The sequence below is a fragment of the Marmota monax genome, unplaced genomic scaffold (assembly GCF_021218885.2).
Source record: "Marmota monax isolate L192 unplaced genomic scaffold, Marmota_monax_Labrador192_F-V1.1 WCK01_AAM20220418_F8-fsc00037, whole genome shotgun sequence".
Classification (NCBI taxonomy): Eukaryota; Metazoa; Chordata; class Mammalia; order Rodentia; family Sciuridae; genus Marmota; species Marmota monax.
The window spans coordinates 6,552,890-6,579,300 of record NW_026693245.1 but is presented as its reverse complement, the minus strand read 5'-3'; the positions used below and the strand labels follow the sequence as shown (position 1 = coordinate 6,579,300).

General features: G+C 35.4%; 1 protein-coding gene across 2 annotated transcripts in view; it reads right to left on the bottom strand.

Moving 5' to 3' along the window:
* The window catches only part of Itga1 (integrin subunit alpha 1), a 160,552-nt gene that overhangs the window by 98,702 nt on the left and 35,439 nt on the right, over positions 1–26,411 (bottom strand). Inside the window, exons 1-2 of one of the 2 annotated variants that reach the window (XM_058583117.1) lie at positions 9,963–10,005; positions 7,271–7,391 (exon numbers count right to left, since the gene is read on the bottom strand). In XM_058583117.1, coding sequence (XP_058439100.1) covers positions 7,271–7,391; positions 9,963–9,990 — 149 coding nt within the window. In that variant the 5' untranslated portion in view covers positions 9,991–10,005. Of the gene's footprint in view, positions 1–7,270; positions 7,392–9,962; positions 10,006–26,411 lie in introns of those variants that run through there. The other variant, XM_046456353.2, reaches the window with a different exon arrangement.

Sequence of the window (26,411 nt, the reverse complement as noted above, 5' to 3'; positions counted from 1 at the left end):
ATGAGACAGCAACTGGAAGCATGGCCTATTGCATATTCTAAGCTATGTGAAGGTAAGGTATGAGAGCTCAGAAAGTTGTAGAATGTACTAGTCCTTGATGAAGGCAGGAAGTCTGGGGCTTGGAACCAATAACAAAGAATAGAGTAGCAGGACCCAGGACATAAAAAATAATTCTGGGTATGTTCCATACACTGACAAGCATGAAGCTCTTGAAATTACATATATTTTACAACTTTAATCTTAAATAAACCTCACTTTCCCCAAGCTGCATAAAAATAACAAGATCCAAGAAAAGTATTAGCACAGGGTTTATGGAATTTCAGGAATTTCCAGCCTTCCCAGACTCATCATGTTGCTCTTTTTTTTTTTTTTTTTTTTACAGCACTGATTCCATTTTGTCTAATGATATAACCTACCTGTTTTAAAAGCTTATTATTTATTTTGTATTCCTCTTTCTCTTATATTCCAGGAGAATAAATGCTCCACAACATCAGGCATTTTAGTTGTTTTTATTCACTTCTATATCCTTAGTGAATATAAGAGTGCCAGGGCTGGGCAGAGTAGTGCACACCTGTAAACCCAGAGACTCAGGAGGCCGAGGCAGGAGGAACACAAGTTCAAGGTCAGCCTCAGCAACTTAGCAAGGCCCTAAGCCACTTAGTGAGACCCTGTCTCAAAATAAAAAATAAAAAGTGTGGGGATGTAGCTCAATGCTGAAGCACCTCTGGGTTCAATTCCCAGCACCAAAGACAACAAAAACAACAAAAATCAATGCCAGGTTAAAAAATGAGCATTTGGTGAGTGTTTATTGAATGAATAAATTAATGACTATGTTAAATACTCTAAGAATCTGAATAAGGTAGACCTGGAAATTTTAGATACATGTGACCAGCTAGGAAGTCTGAATTGTGAAATCTTTCTTATTTTTAGAGGCTGGATATTTTGCTTAAGCAGAATGCCATAGATGCCTTGGCATGACATGGAAGGCATTTCACCAGAACGAGGTTCTACAGAATTCCTGTTAGAGGAGAAGAATTGGCCGAAAACTCAAAAGGTTATTTATTGTTCAAAGTCCTGGACTTGACACATTTTTGTTTCATAAAACCTGTGGCAATTCATTCTGAGTCGCATTTTCCTGTTTAGAAAATGACTATGATGACAACATCCGCTCAAACCCACTAGGTTAATGTGAAGCCCCCAGGCATACTGTTTCAGAGACTGTGGGTTTTATCATTTTAAAATGTAATGCAAGTTGGCTTTAGTTGACTACATTTTATTTTTATTAGAATTTGAGGGTTTTCTGGCACTTTTGCAATGATTTGTCTACAGATTAAAAGAATTATAGAATGTTCTGAACATCATTACAGATCTCTTGAGAAACCTAATAAATTCAAGGATCATCAAAGTAAGAGAATACCTTGTTTCCAAATATTATAAAAGTTAGTGCAGTGAGAAATTTCTTTGGTTTGTAAGTCATTCTTGTTATTATGACTATTATTTTATCTATGTGAAGAGTAGCTGGTCTCTGATGTTCCTGTTTTATATTTATGCCCACCCCCCAATAAAGAATAGTTTTATGAAGAGGGGTGTCTCAAAATTATAAAATTTCATTAACGACCCTTTTTACCTCTTTCTTATGTCTAGTACGTAGATCAAACCAAAATCACTCTCAGAGCACCACACATTCCCTGTCAATTTTCTTTTAAAAAGTAAATGAAGTAAGTGTTCAGTCACTGGAGAAACTGAAACTTACCTGCTGACCCCATTAGCCATAGTGATTTTGCTCATGGATGATAGGGGGGTGGCAAAGAAGTGAGCCAAAGAAATGACAGGTTTGGTAGGGAGAAAATTTTAATTTCAAAGCCTTTATAAACAATGTAAAATAAACATTAAAATCTAAAAGAGAAAATGTTAGAAAGTCCTCCTGTCAAACTTGCATAGTCCTTATTTAAAAGATACACATATTGGAAACAGGGCCTCAATTACTTGGTCCACTGGTACCTTACCTGGCATAGAGTCCCCCAGGGAAAATATAGAAGGAAATCATATTTTGATACACATTGGACTGAGGAGGGTAGGGAGGGATCTACAACTTGAAAATCTACCTCGGAAAGACAGACCCACTAAAATTATGAAGCCCCCAAGAGAGGTTGCTTAAATAGCAATGAAAAGACTCCATACAGAAAAATAAATAAATAAATAAATAAAGCAAGCAAGCAAGCAAAGGACCAACAGAGAGTGGAAAGTCCCAAACCACATCTTGCATTTTCCCACTTAGCTGAGACTTTGCCATGCTGATGACTACAGGAAAAAAATCTGGAAGACTTTTGTGCAGTGCTGAGGATATTTAGATATTTAGATTTCTTCTCTTCAAAACAGATTTATGAGGCTAATTGTGCTCTTTCTGGATTCTTCTGAGCTGCACTGCAACTACTTGGATGCTCCTGCTCCTGGTCTCCATAATGAACAAAGGCTGATTTTAATCAGAGGTATAATGTGCTCTGCTACAGAGAAAATGTGGCTTCACTAGGAATAGATCAGCAAGGTTCTTTTCTTTAGTGCTAGTGCCACGAGGTAAGATGGGTTAAGATGATTTTTTTTCCAGTCATAGGTGGTTGAACTTTCAAAACATGAGCAGTAAATATGATTTATGAAGGTGCTCCCCCTTGGAGAAAATTAAATAATAGAACCCGTGTTCCCTAAACAATTATTCCATAGTTCAGTTCCCAAAGTAAGTCTGCATTCTATCTGATTTTATAAACACTTACAGACTATCCAAACATGATTCTACAATTTATTTTGCATCATCAGTGCCTGCATCTCTTTAGAACAATATGTGGCTACCATGCCAACCTTAAAGGTTGCAAATTTAGGTAGGGAGGTTTGCTTACTTTGAAATTTACATCTTTTTGGTTACTCTGATTTTTCGCAACTTTTCCATAAAATCATTGCAAATATGAAATGTCAAAGGGAATTACAGTAGATGCTAACAAACTCTACATGTTAATATGTAAAGTCTAGTACTTACCACAAGGGTGGTTATTATCAACATTTACTTTTTAATATAGTACTAATAAGGTAAAAGTCTGAGAGTGAGACTTAAGATCTATTTCCAGTTCTGGCCATTAATAGTGACATACCTCTAGAAGAGTCTCTTTTTATTTTTTATATGGCTGTTTTTCACTGGTGGTAACAGAATATTAATCTAGATCCAGTTGTTCAGTCAACACACAATCACTGAGTGCATATTATGTTCAAGGCCTCCTGACAGACGTGGTATGCAGGGCTGCAAGTGCTCCAAAGCCAGTCCTTGCTCACTAGGCATTTCCCCTACTGTGTGAACTTCTCCCCTTTACCCATATTTCAGTTTGAGGTTTTCAACTATCTAGACATTATCTTGAACTCAAGCTGTTTAAAAATAGATTCATTCACTTCTTAATAAAATTTGTTTTCATTTTTTTGTATACATATATGTCTTTGGCAAGGAATACCCAATTACCTATTAATCTGGTACAGAAATTTCGGAATATGTCTGACCCTTCCTACACTGTCATTTTTCATTTCCACAGTTCCACCAAAGATTCATCTAAGAGTATTCTAGATACATCTTTCTTTTATTCATAGAATAGAGTATAATCTCATAAGCAGTAGATTGTGGCTCCTGTTTGCCTAGTTTTCAGACACTCCTTTCTCCATTCCAATATGTGTGTAATTTGTTAAACTAAATCTCATGAAACAACCAACAATGTCTTCTCAATGCCCATATGTAATGTCCAGACTCTTTTGATTAGCTTTTAAAGTCTCTTATCCTTTCCCCTTCTACCTTCCCAGTATCGGATTTGCCTACTTACCAGCACTTACAGTTAAGTCTACCCTTGCTTGAGTGACTTTCTGCTTAAAGTGATATTTCTTGTTCTCATATTGATAGGTAACTCATTTTTTGAGACTCAGCTCAACATCATCTATTTTTGAATGGCAATTAAGTTTATCTATTCCAGATTGCTTGGTAGATTATTTATTCCTAATTATTTCATATATGTGACCTACTAGTTTTTATAGTAGTCTTATGCTGATATTTCCCATAAATTTAGCATGATACAGACACATATGGTGTATCACATTAATACTTGTGGCTTGATTGACCCACATGCATGCTATGACAAAAGAAAAAAAATTCCAGTACACTAAAAAACATTCACAGAGATAACTAAATTAGATTTAATGAATGAGACAAGATTTATGAGTCATGGTCTCTGATCTCAAAAAGGCCTTATTATTAACATTATCTTACAAATGTATATAGAATTCTGAATGGTCCGCCTAAAGGTAAATTCAGTGTATATTTACATTATTAGCAACATATTTTCACAACGCATTCTTACTGGCCCATCTATTCTTTCTTTTGATTCCCTTCCCACCAACACCCAATGGTCTTTCCTTTTTCTCAACTACATCTTCACCTCTCCAAAGATAGGACAAATTTGGAAAAATAATTTGTCTTGACATCAAGGTCTCATTCAGGCTAGATTTTTCTTTTTCCCATTCTATGACCTTCTGATGCCTTGACATAAAGGGAGTAGAGAACTTAGTGTAAACCTTACAATAAGATATATATTAAAGTGTGAGATACAGAAAGAAAAGATCAAATAGTGGCACTGAGGAAATATGATTTTTTTTTAAACTCTATTACAGTCCATTTAGATAATTAAGGACTTCTGATGCTGAACTGCTCTAAAAGCAGAGAGATAGGACATTATTATGATTTGAATAATAAAGAGAGGACATTATGGTCCACCTCATGTTAGGCAGGGCAGGAATGTCTGGAGGTAAAGTAATTAGATTATGAGTGCTGTAACCTAGTCAGGGGATTTGTAATTTGGTGGATTTGTGATTTAAATCAATTAGTGGGTAGTAACTGTAGGCAGGTGGGGCATGACTAGAGGAAGTAGGCCACTGGGTATACCACTGGGGATTATATTTTTTCCTGGAGTTTCTCTTTCTCTCTGTCTTTCCGTCTTTCCATCTGTCTCTCTGTCTTTCCATCTGTCTTTCTCTCTCTCTCTCTCTGTCCCCCTCTCTCTGTCCCTCTCTCTCTCCCTCTCCCTCTCCCTTTCTCTCTCCCTCTCCCTCACTCTTTCTCTTTCCTGGCTGCCAGGAGCTAAGCAGCTAGCTCTCCTCTGCCATGTCCTTCCACCATGATGTTCTGCCTCATCTCAGGCTCAGAGCAACTGAGTCAACTGACCATGGACTGAATCTCTGAAACCATGAGCCCCAAATAAAACTTTTCTCCTCTCAGTTGTTCTTGTCAGGTATTTTGGTCAAAGGGATGTCATACAATGCAGACTAACATATAGGACTAGATGGGAGAAGAAACAGGTTTTTCTTTTATGTGAGAAATAAAATAAAATGGAATGAAATTGTCCAAATTATATATGAATATACCACAGTGAATTCCACCTTCATGTATATATAAAGCACCAATAAAAAAACAATAAATAAATAGAAGGAAGACTAATAGAGTAGAGAAAAGGAAAAAGGAAGCAGGAGGTGGGAAGGGAAAAATAAGGAAGTACTAGGGGCTGAGGTGGAGCAGATTATACTCCATGCATGCGTGATTACGTCACAACAAACACCATTATTATGTATAACTATAATGTGCTAATAAAAGCATCTGAAATAAAAATAAAATAGGACAAAATATAAAATAAAATAATAAAGAAGAGAATTTCATAAAGTATTTTAACAATATTTGACCATCCTTTAAAAAGATGCTTCATTTTAAGTAGGTGGTTTTAATCTCTAGAGTTTGCTATTTCCTATATTCCTCTTTAAAATTTATGTATCTATTAGCCATTAATGAAAATTAATTTCATAAGCGTTATGTAAACTTTACATTTTTAAAGAAAAACTCACTGCAGTTTATTGTTACTATGCACACAGAGAAACCTGACTTGTCATCTATTCACCATTATTCTCCCACAAATGAACCTCTCTGAACTGCAAGTGTAATTATAAAAGAATAAAATTGGTGTCTAGTGCCTAAAACAATATTTTACCTGTTTAGCCTTAAAAACTTGGTGGGGGGTGATGGAAGTGAAGAGTATAGGATAGATGGATGGAGGATTTAAAAACCCATCATATTATTAGATTTCTTTCTTTTCTTTGTTTTTTTTTTTTAGTTGTAGTTGGGCACAATACCTTTATTTTACTTATTTATTTATTTTTATGTGGTGCTGAGGATCGAACCCAGCACTTTGCATATGCTAGGCATGCACTTTACTGCTGAGCCACTACTCCAGACCTATTAGATTTCTTATCTGGGATACTTTTTAGAAGAGTTGAAGAATTAAGTGCTTTCCCAAAATCTAGTGTATACCTAGCATATAATATTTATCCTTAGAAAATATGAGAACTCAAATCATTACCCTTGATAGTCTTTGGGGGAATATTATTAACCAAGTCTAAAAGATGAAGCAAGATATATCTATTCTTCTGTGAAATAATTACTGAGGGCCAATAATTCACTGTTATCCAAGCAGATATGAAGTTCTTTCTGTTTATTATTGTGGTTGCTGGAAAAATGAGCTTGTTTAAGTTATTAGACTGAAGTTAAATTTAACTCCTGATCATTTTTCTACAATATTCACTTTTAGAAATCACCTTTACTACAAAACAAAATAAATGAACTCTAATTAATCGCTTGACATAAACCTTAATAACTTAAAATGCCTAAAAAATCTGACCTAAAATTAACTTAACCAAATATTAACAGGTTTGAAGGGTATAACAGAAATCCAATAAGGTTCATTATAAATAATGGACCAAACATAGTAGATCAGTTAAGCACCAAAGATATAAGCTCCCAAATATGGAAGTGTAATTAAACCTTACAGGGCATCATCTCATCTTCTTTCAATCCTTCCTACTAAATTTCCATCAAGTGTATTCAAATTATTCTAAAATGAGAACAATTAAGAAACTTTTACCAAAAAAACATGACTACTAAATAATGACTGTTTTGGATAAGGACCCTCCTTGAGGTCAATTCAGGATTCAACAGAAATCACTAACCACTTCCTCTAACACAGCCAAGGAATTTTCTTTCTTTTACTTTAAATCACTTTCTGTTACCAAATGGTCAGATTGCATTTTCTAGCATTAGTGATTCATTCTGTTAACTCTCATTCATTAAAAAAAAAACTGTACCAATTAATATTTTCTATTACCTTGTAAAATAACTAAACAACAATAACAAAATCCACTGGCTTACCATTTTCCTTCTTCATTTTCATATTGTTGAACTGTGTATCCAAACATATCTTCCACGGGGCCACTGAAATTCATTGCATTTTTCACATCAACATTGAATGATACGCAGAAGCCTAGAACAACTTTAAGAGGGAAAACAAAATTAAGTTACACAACGTTCGCTAAGATCTCATCGTGTTTTGAATTATGGAAGGCATTCTTGAGGTTACCACTGAAGGCTGTTTTCTTATTAAAAAAGAGCAGGGAAGCTCAAAGAATGAGAACTTCGAGGAAGATCCTGATTTTAACTGTATTACCAACTAAAAATCAATACGATGGCTTTAAAAAAGACAAGTATTAACATGCAGACAAAATTCCAGAGCAATTTAGTATCTGTACCATTTCCAGAGATAATAATTTTAAAAATGTGTTGGATAGTCTCAGAAACTCAGAATGATTAGTGCAGTTGCAGATAATTTTCCAGTAGTGAGCCTGACAGAGAATCTCAGCCACTGGTGAACTACACGCAGCCTCATTTCCCTGTTTCAACCACAGAATAGTTGACTTAAAGCCTCACAGGAAGAAGATTTCTCCTTGCTGCTTCTAAAAGGAAAGGCAAGCTGTCTGTATCCATCAAGGGATAGCTTCCCACATAGGCCTGAGATGAGTTGTTTCCCTTCCTTAATCAAGGTGTGGGTAGAAGCTTGCACACTGTAGATTGAAAGATATCATGTTGAAGCAGGAAGGCTGACGGCTGACACCTCCTTATAATGTTGCTGCTCATAACCTCACAAGTGGCTGTCCGGATTGAGTTAGATGATATATACAAAAGTTTACTCAATGCCTGGCACCTTCTATATATTCAATGAGAAATAATTCTCCTCAATTTTCTTGTAGTCTAGGTAGTGGGAAATCCTTTAATAAATGAGACTGTCTCCTAAAGGGGTTCTGGAATCGTATACACAAATTGATGATGCCAAATTCCTCATTGGGTGCTGGTTTATAATGTGTACTCAAAAATTTCCCAAGTATTCCCCTCCTGGTTATAACTAAGAACTCTTTGCAAAAAGCACACTGCCTTATAAATCACAGCACATCAAAGGATATATTTGGAGGTAAAAATTCAGTTTCCTTTGTCAAAACCATACAGCCACAGGGATTCTGAAATATTCTCTCTCACAGTCTTACAGATTCTGAGTGGATTTAGTCACTCCAATCTTATAACCCTTACTATAAACTTCCCCATAAATACAGTCTAAATCTAGACTATTCTAATTTCTAATCTTCAAATTTTTGTAACAATAATAAGTGATTATGTGATGCACAGGATTCTGAGTTAACCTAGAAAAAATTTATTCTTCAAGGAAATGAACAAAAAAAGATATTTATCATTGCGTAGATCTATTTATAAAGTATTCCTTGATCTCCTCTATTTAGAAGTAATCTTTTTTCTAACTACTCAAACCTTTTCTTTTCTTTTTTTTAAAGAAAACTCTGAGAAGTAGCTGTTAAATACTGTCTACACTGTAGTTATCTAAGTGAGTTTCTTTCCTAGATTGAATTGTTCTTAAAAGCAGAGACGATTTTACAAATCTAGCACAGTTCTCTGTACAGACAGGCAATAACATACTTGTAGACTGAAAGATAACCTGCTGAAGGAGACAGCGTTCCCACTGTAGTTGGAGATGAACTGGCTGCAATTCCATCCTAGTTAAAGAATACTTTTCAAATAGATTTTTAAGGGGAGAGACAGATGAGATTTGGCAGCTGAAAAAAAAAATACATATCGATGATTTGAGAGGGTCTCTGCAAGTAGCAAGACACAGGACAGGACAAATATGGTTGCAAGATCATGAAGAGATTTGCCTGGCTGGTGTGAAGAAAAGGAAAATGAGTGGGTGAATAGCACACGTCCTTTTATGTACATTTCCTGCTCATTCTTCCAGAGTAATGAAGAACAGCTGGTTACTGTCTTCTGTATAATTATCTTTCATATATTTGAAGTTTGTTTTAAACACCACATACTCTCTATTCCAAGCTAAACAGTATATGCGCACAGGTTAATTTTTTGAACAATCTCAACACATTTTTTATATGAGAAACATACAAAATAGGATTTCTACAGCAGGGTCACTCCATTTTGACACTATTGACACTAGGGGTCAGAAAATTATTTGTCAAGAGGGGTTCATCCTGGGTTGAGGGGTGTTTAGCGGTATCTCTGGTCCCTATGCACATGATGTCAGTATCACTGCCTGAGTTGCCACAGTCAAAAATGTCTTTAGGACACTGAAAATTGCTCTATTGCCAAAATCGCCCTCATCCGAAAACAAGCATTTAACACATAAAGATCAGAACACCATCACCAATTACTTTGTTAAAGAAGGTGACCGAACCCCAACTAAGGACCACAGATCAGTAGCTTCTGCCTTGTCTAGGAGCTTGCAAGGACTGTAGAATCTCAGGCCCCACCCAGACTGCCTCAATCAGCATCTCTTCCCCAACAAGATCCCTGGAGAACCATATTCCTATTGGAGTCTGAGAAGCACAGGTCTATAACACGTTACTTCTTTTTTCCCCCACAATTTCCATGCAGGTAATGAAATTTACCTAAATTGAAGGTGCTCAACAGGATTTAGGCAAAAGGGGGACAGAGTTCTCCTAACTTAGGGTCCACTTCACTTTGTGAAAGTATTTTTCCAAAGCATCCTTACCTTTAGTAAATGCTCTCCCAAAGCCCATTCTTGTTACTTCCTTAGTGTAAGACCAAGAGCTTGTGGTTTCCTTTTGGGGCCTGTTTATTCTACATGTTGTATGGAATGTCTGGGGGTGTTTGCTGCACTTTTAAAAAATTTCCTGTCCTTAGAATTCTACAGGCCATTTGCCTGAAGTGATTGTAAATCAGTCTCTTTCATGTTTTCTGAGGCACCAAGGAGCCTGAAGCACAGGAGATGACATTAAAAAATAGTTTACATCTTGTTCTTTTGTTTTAAAGGAGTGAGTAAACAGTAAAATCAGCTTCTCATAACTTTGAGTTCAACATTCATTTGGGAACTTAGAACTTTATGTACCAGAAATAAAGCAAAATCATATTTATTCTCAACCAAAGCAAAAAACCAAAAACCAAAACCAAAACAGACTGGTGTGTTTTAAGGAGCTACATAGGGAAAATAGGAAAATAGCTACATTTTCAATACCTATTGAATATTTACGGAAAATGATGGAAAATAAAACAGACAATTATCAGATATCAAAAGTATATTCTGATTTTACATGTATCATCAAGAGAAGTTTTCTCCTTAAGAATAACAACAACTGTATTGTGTAACTTATGTGGTATTCTTTATTCATCCCATTAAATTTTCCAACAATCCTACAATCAAAAACAATTATTTTCATCATTATATGGATGAGAAGAAGAAAGCTCAAGAAAACCAAAAAATTTTCCCACATTTCCACAGGATTCCAAAATCCAAAGCATTAATCACCATTCACATTGAGTCAGTTTTTATATCTTGTCCTTAAAACTGGAAAGTGCTAGGGAAAGGTGACAAGACGCGGGGTTTAGAAGAGAGGTACATGTAATGAATTGGGATGCGTCTATGTAATTCCATCTTTTCCGAGGCAAATTTGAGGAGGAGGCTTTTCTTCACTGGTGATAGGCTGGGGAGGATTTGGGGAATGAGTTGGCTAAGAAGTTATGGCTACAGAGCTCAGCTAAAGCTTCTTGAGGGTTTCAGTTAAAACATACATTTAGGCAGAAAGAAATTAAAATACTTGCTCCTGTTCAAATAAGGTTATAAGAGGATTAAAAGAGAAGAAGAAGATATGATTGTGGATGTTAAAGAGTTCCTATGTAAAATAAATTATTTTATATAATCTTTTCCCCCCAGAATGAAATTTGATATGTAAGACAAATAAGTAGGAGAAAGAAAGGCAGAACATAACCTACAGTTCCAAGGTGTTTCCTTGCTTAAAAACATTTCCATATAAATAATAGTAGTGAACAATTCAATAACCTGTGGAGGTTAGGAATAGAAGTTCAAGTAGGTTGAGTGATTTGTCCAAGGCCAGGCTGCATTGGCAACAGAGGCAGGACTTCACCAATTGGTCTTCTGAGGTCAAACCATGGACTTTCTCTAACTGAAGTGCTATTGAGTTGGTTAAATTAAGGAGGTATTTTATCTCAAAATAATGCTCAAATAGCCCATGACGGCTCATAAGATTTTGGAATATTTGAAGCTAGGCCAGACAAAAAAAGCTGAATGAAGGTGGCAGAATCTGGGCATCTCTGTTGACTCCAGTGGAAGGAAGTTCTCCTTAACTCCTCACATCCCTGATCCAACAAGAGTCACTGTAGCCTGCTTGATTGTCTCTTTGAAGAACAAAATCTGTACTTGAGGAGTTGTCCCAGGATTCTTGCTCTAATAATATTCGGATGGAAATATTTACTAGTTAATGGAACTCTGTACATTGTAAATTTTAAGCCCAATGCAAGAGAGTATCAGATAAATGATGACAAGGGAGCTGTATTAAAATGCTTTTGCTTTATTTCAATATCTGCTTGTGCATGTTTATCCAATCTAGAAATAGAAGTTATGCAATTAATTTTACTTTATTATTTTAATATAGTGAAATGATGATATAAGATTCAGATAGGAGATAATAATAATTGCATTTGAAGAGTGAATTGATGGGGCTGGGGTTGTGGCTTAGCAGTAGAGCACTAGCGTAGCACATGTGAAGCCCTGGATTCGGTCCTCAGCATCACATAAAAATAAATAAAATAAAGGTATTTTTTTTAAAGAGTGAATTGATAGATTTTAGAGTAAATTCCTTGACGATATAGAAAAATGGTGATCTTTGGAGATATATGAACCAGCTATACCATGAATACAACCAAGTCTTTACTCTGATTAGATATATGCCAGATCCTGGAAATACAGTTATAAAGAGACAATCCCCCTGCTTCCACAGAGCTTGTATCCTATCTGGAAAAAAAATAGCAAGTGACTTAACTTCTACAAGCCTCAGTTTATCATACTTAAACCTAGCCAACAAATATCTCCCAGGCATTGGTTACTGTATGAAACACAAATTACGCATGCAGCAACAGAGAATGCCTAATAAATGAGTCAATCAACTCCTTAGGTAGAATCCACATAGCTAATTTACTATCTGGCAGAGGAGGAGATTTCTTTCAGAAGATGCTTCCCTCATTGTGATGACTATTTTGTGTGTTGAATAGTGATATAAATGTGTTATATCAATGGGTAAAGCACAGAGAATTCATTGACTCATTTCCATAGCAGATTCCCTGTTTCTCAACCTGGCTGCAATGACATAGGTAAAGAAAAAGATGACAGGCCTTCTAATTAGAAGAGCTAGCCATGGAGGAGGAGCAGAGGTAACACACATCCTTACATCACTAATCCTAGATTCCTTAGACTTTCAACTCAGTTCCTCAAGATGAAGTGTATATTTATGATACTATTCAGGATCTGAGCCAGTGAGCGACAAGCTGACTCTGAACTCCAATGACAATCTACTCTCATCTAACCTGGTTCAAGAATTGCAAGTCTCCTCCAAATGCAGGGCAACCCTGCAGTGACTCCTTCTAGTGTATTCAGGCCTTATCAAACAAGTCACAGTCCTTGGCCACCTGAGAATGAGAAAGCACACCTGGGCAGTATGCTTTCTGTGGTGCAGAGCTGTGGACCCCCCTAATCTTCCCACATATGAGTACTTGTACCTCCTGGGCAGCTTTTAACACTTGTGCTGACATGCCTGGTATTTGCTCTGCTAGAATGCACATAAACTCCTGAGGTCACGACACATGCTCACTATAATTTGTCATTCGATGGATATATCATGTATTTTCTAGGACTCCAAATTTCCCTTTTTTTCTCTTTAGATACAGAAAAATATTGATTCAGCTTTGTGGCAATGTATGGGATTGGAAGAAAAGTATTTTAGTGATGAAACTGGTTAAAATTGAAAGCCCTTTCCCCTACCTTGAAAAATATGACATCATTAGACTATTCCTATTATGAATCTGAAATCTTAATTAGTTTAATTACTCTTATTAGGTTAAGTGGATCTTAATTTGGGGGTTATAATGTTACTATAGATATAAAATTTGATGGTGAGTATAACTGGATTTGTCCAAAAAGGCTATAGAATTGCATATTCTAGTTGATTTGAAATCTGAGATGATCATTTTCATAGCATTTCAATCTTAAGAAGATGTCTAGTGGTAGAGACATGAGAAAAAAGACAATAATATGCCAAAGAGTATAGAATAAACAAAAGTTTTTCCATATGTCCTCATACTCTATAATATAAGTTTATAATATAATATAAGTTTAGGAAATTTATATTTGCTGTAAAAAATAATATATCCAACTTTGTATCTTCCTCAATAAATGGAGCTTCCTAATAACAGTGAAAGGTAGAAAAAAAATCTGGCTCAATAAACATTGACAATCAGAGTTCTTTCATCAGAAATGATGAAATATGTCAACAAGATATCCTCCTCCATCAGCAACCAGAAATGCCATTCAAGTGACCGGGTAGTCATGAGATTGATTTTCAAGTTTCTTCCTAGGAGGCTGCTTTTTAACTTTAGTTCTCTGTAGTAGGTAAATTTTTGTAAGCTTTGAATTTTAGTTCTGAAGTTCTGTGAGTCTCAAGTTACTACAAATTGTATCTGAACTTCAGGCCACATACGGGTGTGTTCAAGATGGTATTGTCGTAAACTGGTTTTTGAATTTCAAAGTGAAGCTGTGTACCTATGTTTATCTGTACATGACCAGTGAGAAGAAGGCAAGGAAGCATGATTCTGGCACATGGTAGGTATTTAAAACAAGTTTGTTGTATGGAACAGAATGGAACAAATAGAAAATAAGAACTTTTAGTATAAAGGTCATTCTGGCCGTAAAAACTATGTCTCCTTTCATAAGTGCTACCCAGATTACTGAACTCCACCAGAATGTTTCCCAAACATCCTTTGTTAAAAATCCCCCTTGAAAATTTTGACATACGTTTGTTCTTCCATAGTGTTTATTTTCTTTGTAGTATCTACAGACATCTGCTCATGGCCCCATATCCTCCCACCACAAATAATTACATGCTTTGCCGGCTCCTTTCAGACTGTCCCCACTCTGAATCTTGAAAATTCTTAATCAGTCTCAGAACCCAACCCACTCCACCCTGTCAGCATCATGTTCTGGTTCTGTTTTACAGGATAAAAAAGCTGCAGAACCTCAGGGGTCCCTGGATCCCACTGTGGGAATACAACCCGTGTGTTTGTGCAAGCAACATGAGCACAGGACTCTGTTCTCTAGCTGCCTTGGCATCTTTAGAGCTGAAATCACTAATTTCTTTGACTGTGCAGTGTGGAGCACTGCATATGGAAAGGCGTATTACACTTCAAAACAAAGCAGGATGGCGTCATCTTGAAATATTTACCCAGAAATATGAGACTTGCTGTCTTGGGATATATCAGAACTTGACGAACAGCTGTACTTGTTAGTGGTATCTTCAATGGATTTTATTAACTTACATATAATGTCTTCTCAGTGGTGTATATGAATGAGACAGTAAGGCATTTCCAGTGTTTATTTTTAATACATACAGCAGGTACTTTCAAGGGTCAGGAAAGAAAAGAAGTAGTATGCATTGTAAAATAAATTATTTTCAATATACCTAATATGCTTAACTGACAATTTCAAATTCCAGACACTAACAAATTCCACTATTGATTCTCCTCACCAATTAATTAATAGGATAATTTTTCTGGATGAGCTTTTGGTGAGCTTTTGGAAGACATACACATGTCCAAGTGTGTGGGTTAATGGGAAATATGGTTTCAAAATACTTCCATTATTTCACCAGGGCCAATGAGCTACCCACATCTTGTTTGTTTTTATATATGTTTAATAACTCCAATGGAAATTAGAAGATTGAAAATCATTTTATTAACCTGCATATGTCTCTTGACTTTTCTGACCCATGAGGCTACCTGTTGTGCCTATTAACAAAAATAACCACAGGACTGGCAAGTATTGCTGGCACATATATCTCCTTGAGAAGAAATTCTATGTAAGTCACTAAAATTTACTAAAAAGAATAATGGTTAATGAAGGTACAGTCTTGGTTAATAAAGGTACAGTCTTGCATTCAGTTTCCTTCTTCTAATGCATCAATAAACAAAGTACAGATCAATATCTGGGTAAGATTTGACCTTAAGATAGAACCAGTGGCATCTCAAAAATGTAAAGAAAAAAAAAAGATTATCCAGTTAATTCATGTCCAAATAGTAGAGGAAGAGCCAAAAAAATTTTCTCTTTCCCTAATGTAAAATTCAGAGATTGTAGCTAAAATTAAGTAAGAATATACTTCAGTGCAATCAAAAGACAAAATATAGTCAAATGGAAAAGAATAGCTACACTACAAAAAACCAAACAACCCAATCAACAAATGGGCCAAAAATCTAAACAGACACTTCACTGAGGAGGATATACAATCAATCAACAAGTACATAAAAAATACTCACCATCTATAGCTATCAGAGAAATGCAAATTAAAACCACTCTAAGATACCATCTCACTCAAGTAAGAAAGGCAGCCATTATGAAGTCAAACAGTAACAAGTGCTGGCGAGGATGTGGGGAAAAAGGTACAATTGTACATTGCTGGTGGGACTGCAAACTGGTGCAGCCAATTTGGAAAGCAGTATGGAGATTCCTTGGAAAGCTGGGAATTGAACCACCATTTGACCCAGCTATTCCCCTTCTTGGACTATACCCAAAAGGCCTAAAAAAGAGCATGCTACAGGGACACAGCTACATCAATGTTCATAGCAGCACAATTCACAATAGCTAGACTGTGGAACCAACCCAGATGCCCTTCAACAGATGAATGGATTAAAAAATGTGGCATTTATACACAATGGAATATTACTCAGCATTAAAAAATAACAAAATCATGGCATTTGCAAGGAAATGGATGGCACTAGAGCAAATTATGCTAAGTGAAGTTAGCCAATCCCTAGAAAACAAATTCCGAATGTCTTCTCTGATATAAGGGAGGTGACTCAAAACAGAGTAGGAAAGAAGAGCATGAGAAGACAATTAACATGAAACAAGGAAAAGAGGATGGAGGGAAAGGGAGGGTGAAGGGGAATTGCATGGAAGACGGAAGGAGACCCTCATGGGTTCACAAAATACATATATGATGGTGTGAGGGGGAAGGGAAGAAAAAAAAAGAAAGAGAGAGAGATAAGTGTCACAGTAGAATGGGTAGACAATAGTGATGGGAGGGGAGGGGTGGGGAGGGGGGATAGGGAGGGCAGCAGAATACAACTGACACTAGGATTGCTGTATGTATACATATGGCTGTATAACCAATGTGATCCCGCAATCTGTACACGTGGAAAAATGAGAATTCATACCCTATTTGAATCAAATGTATGATATGTCATTGTATTGTCTTGAGCAACTAATAAAAAAAGAATAGCTACACTGTTTTCAAATATGCATGTTACCTCAAAACATTTATTTAGATTGTTGAAATTTGAAGAGTAAAAGTTAAAAACTTTTTAAAAAATGTTATCATTCCTATTGCTATTTAGTATCACCCATAAAGTATAATAGGTATTCTTCAATAGAAAAATTCCAACATGTAAAAAACATCAATTGGTTGTGATTTTTTAGATATGAAAACAGTTATTGGCATTCTGATTCAGCTACATTATTCTTTCAAGAAGGGAGTAGGCCTAGATTTTCAAAAATGTTTTAATTAGTGTGCAAGGTTTTAAGGACACAATTAACACAAAAAATGAGGTCTACCCACATTTTATTTTGCCATAGGCCCTAAATTTTGCTTTCCAAGACCTCTCATTCTTTTATGTGCTGTATGATTTAGAAGCAGGAGTATATTTGATAAAGTTCTGTTTTTGGGGGGCACTCAGAATGGAACCTAGGACCTTGCACATGTTAAGAAAGTGCTCTACCACTTAGCTATATCTTGATCCGTAACATTTCTTTTTTTCACAGAGTTTATCTATCTAAATACTTTCTGGCTTAATGTAAATGTGATCAGCCATTCACCTGAATAAATTAACTTATTAATTTTGATGCTAACATGAGGAAATACTGTGAAAACTCTGACAGTATACCTCAACCAAAGCCATCATTTATAAGCTCACCCTAGAGTCACCTGTTAGCTTTAACAAGCAATTTCATATTCCAGATACTGAGAGACACCATTATTGATTCTTCCATGCTGCTTAATAGGCTATTTTTTTCTGTACGACTCAGTGCTGTCCCTAATAATGCACTATCATTTAAATTAAAATGACACTGTGTAGCTTGTCTTCCTTCCTAGCAACTTATTATTGTAATTTTCCATTATCTCATTCACTACCAAACATTCTCTTCATTCAAAAGCTTTTTGGTACCTCTGCTCAACTTCAAACTTGTCCAGAGAATCAAGAGAGAAAAAAAAAAGTAAGCTGGATGAGTGTAATTTATTATTCACCTGAAAACATTTGGAAAATAAATCAGAAAGTATTTTAAAGGACATTGGGGTTTGTTTATGAGAAGTGAAGCAAAGTCTCAGTAGCTTGGAATGTTGAAACATTTCAGAAGGCAAGGGTCAGTAGGATGCTTGTTTTCTTTTCAGAGAAAAGAGATAACTTTTTGATGCTTTCTTTTCTGTTTTGAGATAGCTCTAAACTTTGTTTTCTTAGCTATAATTGTTGCTAAGACCATGATGATCTTTTAGCACTTAAAACATTAGTTGAGCAGTAACATCCTTGGATCCAAAATCTATTCCTATCTGGTAGAGGCATCTTTTACATTCTTTCCATTAGTACACTAGAGTATCTTCAAATGCAAGTAAATACAGATGTTGTAGTCAATATCCCAAACAACTGCAGCCAATAGTTCCCTTAAATGGAAATATTCTGAATTTAGAATCACAGCCCTAGTTACCAAGTACTTGTTATATACAAGGATCTTAATTCAAGGTAGAGGTTACCCTTTGAACTGAGGGGAGAAGAAGGAGGGGAATAGGCTTCAAAAGGAGATTAAAATAAAATGTGGCTTCACATTTTTTATAGAGGAAATGGGTGCTTCACACACCTGATGTTCCTTTCCATGTGGACAATAATTTCACTGTCTGTAACACTCCTGGTCTATTTCTATACCCAGTCTCCTTGCACACTTAACTGATTCATGAGGCTGGAAGGAGAAACTGCCTGGGTAGTCCAGCCGTCTCTTACTCCTGTTTTCTTGGAAGTGGGTCTGCCTACAGAAAGAAAATGTTTTAATTTCTGCTTCCGGTGTTAGGCTCTCAGCTGGTGCTGGGGAGTAAAGCAAGCTCTTTGGGGTTCAGTATGGGGGAATTTCACATATCAGCCAAATTCTATTCTGATTCTTTGTCATTTTTCAATTGGTTCTGACCTCAAGTAAGGAAGAGGTTTGTTCATTATTAGGCTTTTTAAAAAAATTCTAAAGAAGTTTTATTTCTTATGAAAATCAAACAGTCATGGAAAAGTGTTTAGGTTTTACAAAGCTGGATAGTAGGTACATTGCCATTTCTTATTTCTCCTAATTTTTTGTTTGCTTGTAGTATTTCATGATAAAAATACTTTAACATGATGTCTGTGTAATTATCATCATGTGTTTGAAGAAATGTCAACATGATGCTTCTCTAATATTTTTTTAATTTCATCACTATTTTGACAATGAAATCAGGATAGACAAATGCCAATCTTGTTCCTTTGAGATGCAAGGAGACAAAAATAAAAGAACCTGAATGAATGGTCTTTATTATCTTTATTCATCACCTGTTCTCTACGCTCTCAATACTTTTAGTCACATTGAGGGCAAGGGATGAGGGCAGCAGCAGCAGCTGAGAAGGGCTGGTGAGGAAAAGGGGGACATATGGTAAGTTCCGAGGTGGGCAGAGAACAACAGACTGGTGGAAGTCTGGCCAAGAGTTGTTGGGAGCTGACATATCACATTCACATTCTGGTATATTTCTAAGTTTCAACCTATTAGGACAAAAACATGAATGACTTTGGAAATGAAATTGACATTATGATTAGATATTATTTCATAAAAAAATGTAGTTCCCAGAAAGATGCCAACTGCTAGATATTTCTCTAGTTCCTCTTCCTATAATGTGATTAGTTCTTGTCCATAGTCCAGTTTCTTTCTTTCTTTTTTTAAAAAAAAATACTTTTATTTTATTTATTTATTTTTATATGGTGCTGAGGATCAAACCCAGTGTCTCACATATGCTAGGCAAGTGCTCTACCACTGAGCCCCAGCCCCAGCCCATAGTCCAGTTTCTTATTTCACATTCTACTCTGTGCTGTTCAGTCTGGATGGAACTGGGGTTCTTTAGAGACCAGCAGACAGTTCTCACCACCAAACTGAGAGTTAAGGAAGAGACTTGTGATTCAGGAACTCATAATTCTTTGATCAGGGTGAGATTTATGAAATAGGGAAGTCAAATAACTGACTTTTCACCAGGCAGTTCTATTTCACCAACATTAAACACTCAGGGAAAATGCAAAAGAAATATGTCATCACCCAATTTAGGATTTCCCAGCATTCAAGCAGTGGGTGGAACATCTATTTCTGAGAATATCAACACAGAAAGATGAAAGGAAGATACCCAAGGAGTTTCTGTAATTATTAACAGGCTTATTAAAATATAGCAAAACTAACGCAGATAAATAAGAATGTGTATGGGATAATTTTCCTCAAGAATTTCAGTTTTAAAAGATTTTCTAATTGATGTCAATAATTTATTACCATTGTATGTATTCTTTGAACCAAAAGAATAAAGGTGGATGACTTGACTTTATAATTGTTTCTTTAACAAGGCAGAAATTAGCAAAACCAAACCAACAATAACAACCTCACCTTGTGTATTGATAGAAAACTTACACCACATTTCTTCAGAAGTGTTTCTTATATTAAAACTCACACATAATCAACTGTTTGTGAATTCATCAATTTATCCTCTTTCTGTTGCCTGATGCGTATTTTTGTAAAACACATATCTGGTTATAATACTGTCTTATCCTTGGATGGCTCTCTGGAGTCCAGTACTCCATAAATAGCATTTTAGACTCATTAAAATTAAGTTTTTTTCTACCTTTCCAATCTCATTACCACTCCTACCTAAGAATGTCAATTTATGTCCCACCCATTAATATTTTCAGGTTCTAGAAACATCTGCATTCTCAACTGAACTGCCAAAGTTCTTTCCTCTCCTTGATACTTCTTTCTTTACTTCTTAGTGAAGTGAAACTGCATCTGTCTTTCAAAGGTTATTTCAAAGTCACCTTCCCCAGCTCCTTCCATTCATAATCACGCTCTTTCTGTAGGACTTTTACACATTCATTTCATAGGATCTATCATCATTTTATATTACAGATAATTAGTCTGTGTACACTTTCAGTGGATAGTTGGAATATAAACTAATTGAAGTTAGGAAATCAGTTTCTTATCCTTAAAGCCTAGCAAAATTTCTGGAAGTGAAAATAATGGTTTGTTAACTTCTAATATTCATTTCTTCCTTTTCATTAGTAATAATATATCTATCTTACTTGAGGCATTAGCAGTATATATTACTAGAAGACAAATTTTCGATATGTGTAACCTTATGACTACATTCTGGCCAAAGAAAAGTAAATGGAAATCTTGTATGAGACATTCTAGAAGATCCTTATGCAAAATTGATTCATCAGAGAGGTTTACCTTCCACTTTTTCTTTTATCCTTCTTCTACCTTTTCCCTTCCTACTTCCCTTAATTATGAAGTCCTACATAATAACTAGAACTCTATTATATAGTGCATTGTGTCTCCCTAGTATTCACATGTTGAAACCCTAACTCCCAGTGTGACTACATTTTGAGATAGGGCCTTTAGGGAAGTAATTGAGGTAAAATGAAGTCACAATGTAGGAAATTTCAACTTTCTTTTATATTACTCCTAAATAGACTCTTGCAACAAAATAACTAAGTTACTCTAAACTATCACTTTATGATCACATAAAGGAAAAATAAACTCCTAATATCTAAAAATACATCCTAGGATAAGTTATATTAGTTGACACTGAGTAAGCTTTCTGAAAACTCTTAACTCTGGCAAGAGCACGATAGTAAAATCAAATGGTAAAATTTAAGAGAAAGGTAAAATGTCTGAGATATGCCTGCTTGCTAGAAAACATCTTTTCCCAGAAAACATATTGCCATATGCTTTATGGGGCCCCAAATATAACATATAATATTCTGAGGAAAGTTTTTAAGATCTAAGAGTTATAGAAAAGCTACATCTTATAAAATGCATGGAAAATTAAGTGGCATTAGACTGGAATGCACTATTTTATAAGGTAAAAGTTAGGATACTGACACAGTAGCTCATCTAGTAAAAAGACATTTACTATCTTTTCAAAGAAGTCCTTTCTCTCTATTGAGATTACACACAGGTAACCAAATGTACAGCTTTTGATTGCTTTCCAAAAAGAAAAAAAACGTTTTTCCACAAAACCCAACCAAAACAAATAAAACAACCAAGAAAAACTAATTTTTTATAAGAAAGGACATCAGAAAAATATATATGTATGTGTATTTGAATTTAGATATTCTTTCAGAATATAAAAAGGGTCCTTAAAACACCTAGAATATCTGTCAGCATTTCATGTTTTTTTATTGATTTTATTTTTTAAATAAATGACAGCAGAATGCATTACAATTCTTATATACAGAGCACAATTTTTCATATATCTGTTTGTATATAAAGTATGTTCACACCAATTCATGTCTTCATATATGTACTTTGGATAATGATGTCTATCACATTTCACCATCATTGCTAACCCCCTGCCCCTGCCTTTGCCCTCCCACCCCTCTGCCCTATCTAGAGTTTGTCTATTCCTCCCATGTTCCCCCTCCCTACCCCATTATGGGTCAGTCATCTTATATCAGAGAAAACATTTGGCATTTGTTTTTTGAGGGATTGGCTAACTTCACTTAGCATTGTTTTCTCCAGTGCCCTCCATTTACCTGCAAATGCCATGATTTTATTCTCTTTTATTGCTGAGTAATATTCCATTATGTATATATGCCAGATTTTTTGATCCATTCACCCCATGAGGAGCATCTAGGTTGGTTCCAAAGTTTAGCTATTGTGAATTGTGTTGCTATAAACATTGATGTGGCTGTGTTCCTGTAGTATGCTGTTTTTAAGTCCTGTGGGTATAGACCGAGCAGAGGGATAGCTGGGTCAAATGGTGGTTCCATTACCAGTATTCCAAGGGATCTCTCTATTGCTTTCAAAAACAGCATAGTATTGGCACCAAAACAGACTGGTAGACCAATGGTACAGAATAAAGGACACAGAGATTAACCCACAAAATTACAATCATCTTATATTAGACAAAGGTGCCAAAAACATGCATTGGAGAAAAGATAGCATCTTCAACAAATGGTGCTGGGAAAACTGGAAATTCATATGCAGCACAATTAAATTAAACCCCTATATCTCACCATGCACTAAACTCAACTCAAAGTGGATCAAGGACCTAGGAATTAAACCAGAGACTCTGCATCTAATAGAAGAAAAAGTAGGCCCTAATCTTCATCATGTGGGATTAGGCCCCAACTTCCTTAATAAGACTCCTATAGCACAAGAATTAAAAGCAAGAATCAATAAATGAGATGGATTCAAACTAAAAAGTTTCTTCTCAGAAAAAGAAACAATCTGTGAGGTAAATAGAGAGTCTACATCTTGGGAGCAAACTTTTACCCCTCACTCATCAGATAGAGCACTAATCTCTAGGGTATATAAAGAATTCAAAAAGCTAAGCATCAAAAAAAAAAAAAAAAACAATCAATAAATGGGCCAAGACCTGAACAGACACTTCTCAGAAGAGGATATACAATCAATTAATATAGATATAGATAAAGATATATATATATATATATATAGATAGATAGATATATAGATATAGATAGATAGATATAGATAAAATATTCATCATCTCTAGCAATTAGAGAAATGCAAATTAAGATATCATCTCACTCCAGTCAGAATGGCAGCAATTATGAAGACAAACAACAATAAATGTTGGTGAGGATGTGGAGAAAAAGGTACACTCATACATTGCTGGTGGGACTGCAAAGTGATGCAGATAATATGGAAAGCAGTATGGAGATTCTGTCAGCATTTCAATCTATATCCAGGTTTCTAGTGACAGTGTTCATTCCCTGTTATAATATAATGAAGATAGTAATTGGTCATCTATTATGATTCTTCAAAGAGAAATACATTTGGATGACTATATGTATAATAAACTATTAAGATTAGAAAAACCTGCATATAATTAATTATGACATCTAATATTTGACTGATTTCATGATCAATTATAGAATGTTATATTTGGAAGAAATATCTCACCTATTATTTAATTTGGTCCTCTCATTTCATCAGAGCCAGAAACTACCTTCTTTAGGCATATATGCTATTCTAAACAAAGATTTCAGACTGTGCTGCCATGCTTTTAAGTGACCCTACCATCCAGATCACAGCTGACTGATCCGGTAATGAGCATCAGACCTGAAGTGAGCCAGTTAGTTTCCTGACATTTAGGCCATGGTTGATTAATTCCAGGGGGATCAATCACTCAACTCTGATGTCAGGCAGGTGCCTTGGTGTAGGCTTCTGTCAGGTGGAGGGATCCTAGAACAGGAGGCTCAGGAGCTGAGATAAGTGTGACTCCTACAAGGAATCAAGTTTTTAGGGTGAAAGAGTGAGGTCAAGATGAGGAGGGAGAGGGTCATAGAATACGGAGGGAAGTGAAATATGGGTTAGTTCAATAATGAGTCTTCACACAGCATTTTTCTCCACTCTGGCTGGGGGAAGGATGGGGAAGAAGAATGAGGCATGGAGGGTAAGAAAAATAGAGAATTAAAACACTCAACTCACTTGTTCCTTCTTATGCATTTTTCCCCCTAAAAGCTATTCAGTATTAAAAACAAAACAAAACAGAGAGAAAGAGAAAAAGACTGGGTATGCTGAATACACAGATAACAAGTATATAATACACAGATAACAAGTATATGCATGTATGTGACTAGAACATGAAAATGTTTTATTCATTCAGCAAACATTAATAGAAGTCCACCATACAGTGAGAGGTAGAGGAGCTCTAAGGGATTAAAAGGTGAAATAAACAATGGTCCTGTCCTCAAAGAATTTTTAGCCACTTGTGAAACATAATGTTAAAAAAATAAAAACAGCTCCAAGATCATAAGTAATTCTAAAATTGTGACTATTGATGTGAAGATTTTAAGAATCCCCCATTTTTTTCTCTCTATTTAACCACTGGAAAGGTCTGTGCTATCTCATAGAGATGGGAATAGATATCATGATAATTATCTTGGGTAATCCCTTATATATTATGAAAAACCATGCCCTCTTGTAGTTGATTAGGCAGAAAATTTAGTAGATTAAAAAGTTACTGAGAAGATTTCACAGTCAGGTAGCAAATTGCTTTCATCATTTTACATCTGTGTTAGAAGCACCACTAGAAAGTAAAAGTAAAGCAGGAGGAAAACAATCCAAAACTCACACAGACTTTCAATGCCAGGTCAGATTTAAAGTTGAAGTCTTCCATTATGCACATAAGAATCATTCATTTAAACACACACAAGACGGTAGTGATGTCATCAGAGAATAACTGTAGCTTTGTGTGAGGATGGTCTTAGTAAGAGAGCAGAACTGAAGAGGCACCAGGTAACATATCTATAAACTGACACCCCTCTCTGGTGTTGAGGATGAAAGGCTCACGAGGTGAGCCTTTCTGCTTCATGTCATTTATTCTATAGCCAAACCCTGTGGCATGTTTCCTATTCCATATTATGATCAAAGATCACCAACGCAATTTGAATGGATACTTTATAAATACTTGGCTCTTTACTACTTTAAAAACATAAAAAGAACTCTGAAATTTTTCAGACATTGAACTCCCTCAATTTTAAATCTTTTACCAACAAGAAATGACTTTCTGGATGAATTCCAATTAACTTACAAATGACTATTCAGATATTTTTAAAAACCCTGTCAAATTAAAGAGGGTATTTTGAAAGATATATTCCCTGGTAACATAATTAGGGCTTATTCATATCCTTCACATACTCTCAGATATGAATGCTTACAAAGTTTACCTTTGAAAACAGGTTTTGTAGTGGGAATGATTTGAGAATGTGGTGAATCAAAGCCTGACATTTGTTTCTTAACAGTGCTCTCCTCAAAGAAAAAAAATAAGACTCCAGAATAGCACAAGCATCCACAAAGTGGACTAAATTGTCTGAATAAGGCCATTGTCCAAATTCATAAATTTGTGTGTCCTTAGTCTGAAACTCTTTTCAGAGAGGCACTGTATCTTACCAGGTTTTTATACTTAGGAAACCAAAAAACATTTAATACGCTGAATTGTAATTCTTGGGAAGAAAATCCACTTCATTTTCTATTTATTTAACTATATGAAGTGAGACCCCAACAAATTTGGTCATAAGCTATAAGCCATATTAAAATACTGGGGCTAAGTGTTGGGTATATTATTTTTTATTATGATCTGAAACCTGAAGCAGTTGACAACAAGTCCAAAGTTGGAAATCATGATGGCTCCAAATGCCCAAATCACTATCTATCTATATCTATCTATCTATATCTATATCTATATCTATATATTCTCATTAGCTTCCTCTCAAAAAAATGAAAAAGAAAAACATAAATATTTTTTGCTAAACTTATTCTTAAAAGCTTCTTTTCAGAATCAGAATGAGTAAAATATTTTTCAAAGATTAAAATTTCTCCTTTTTTATGATGGTAAACATTAGGCAAATTTCTTTCTTTGTCCTTAACCTGTAGGTCTTTTGACTCAGAAATCCAGATTATCACAGTGTTCTAAAATTGTTTGCATTTCTTTTCTTATTTTTTAAAAATGGAAGCATGTCATATTCAGTGCAGTGGATTGACTTGAGTAACCCCCAAAATATATCCAAGTTCTCACCTTAGATATCTGTAATTCAACCTTATTCCTTTAAAGAGATCATTCTGGACCAAAAATGCAATGAT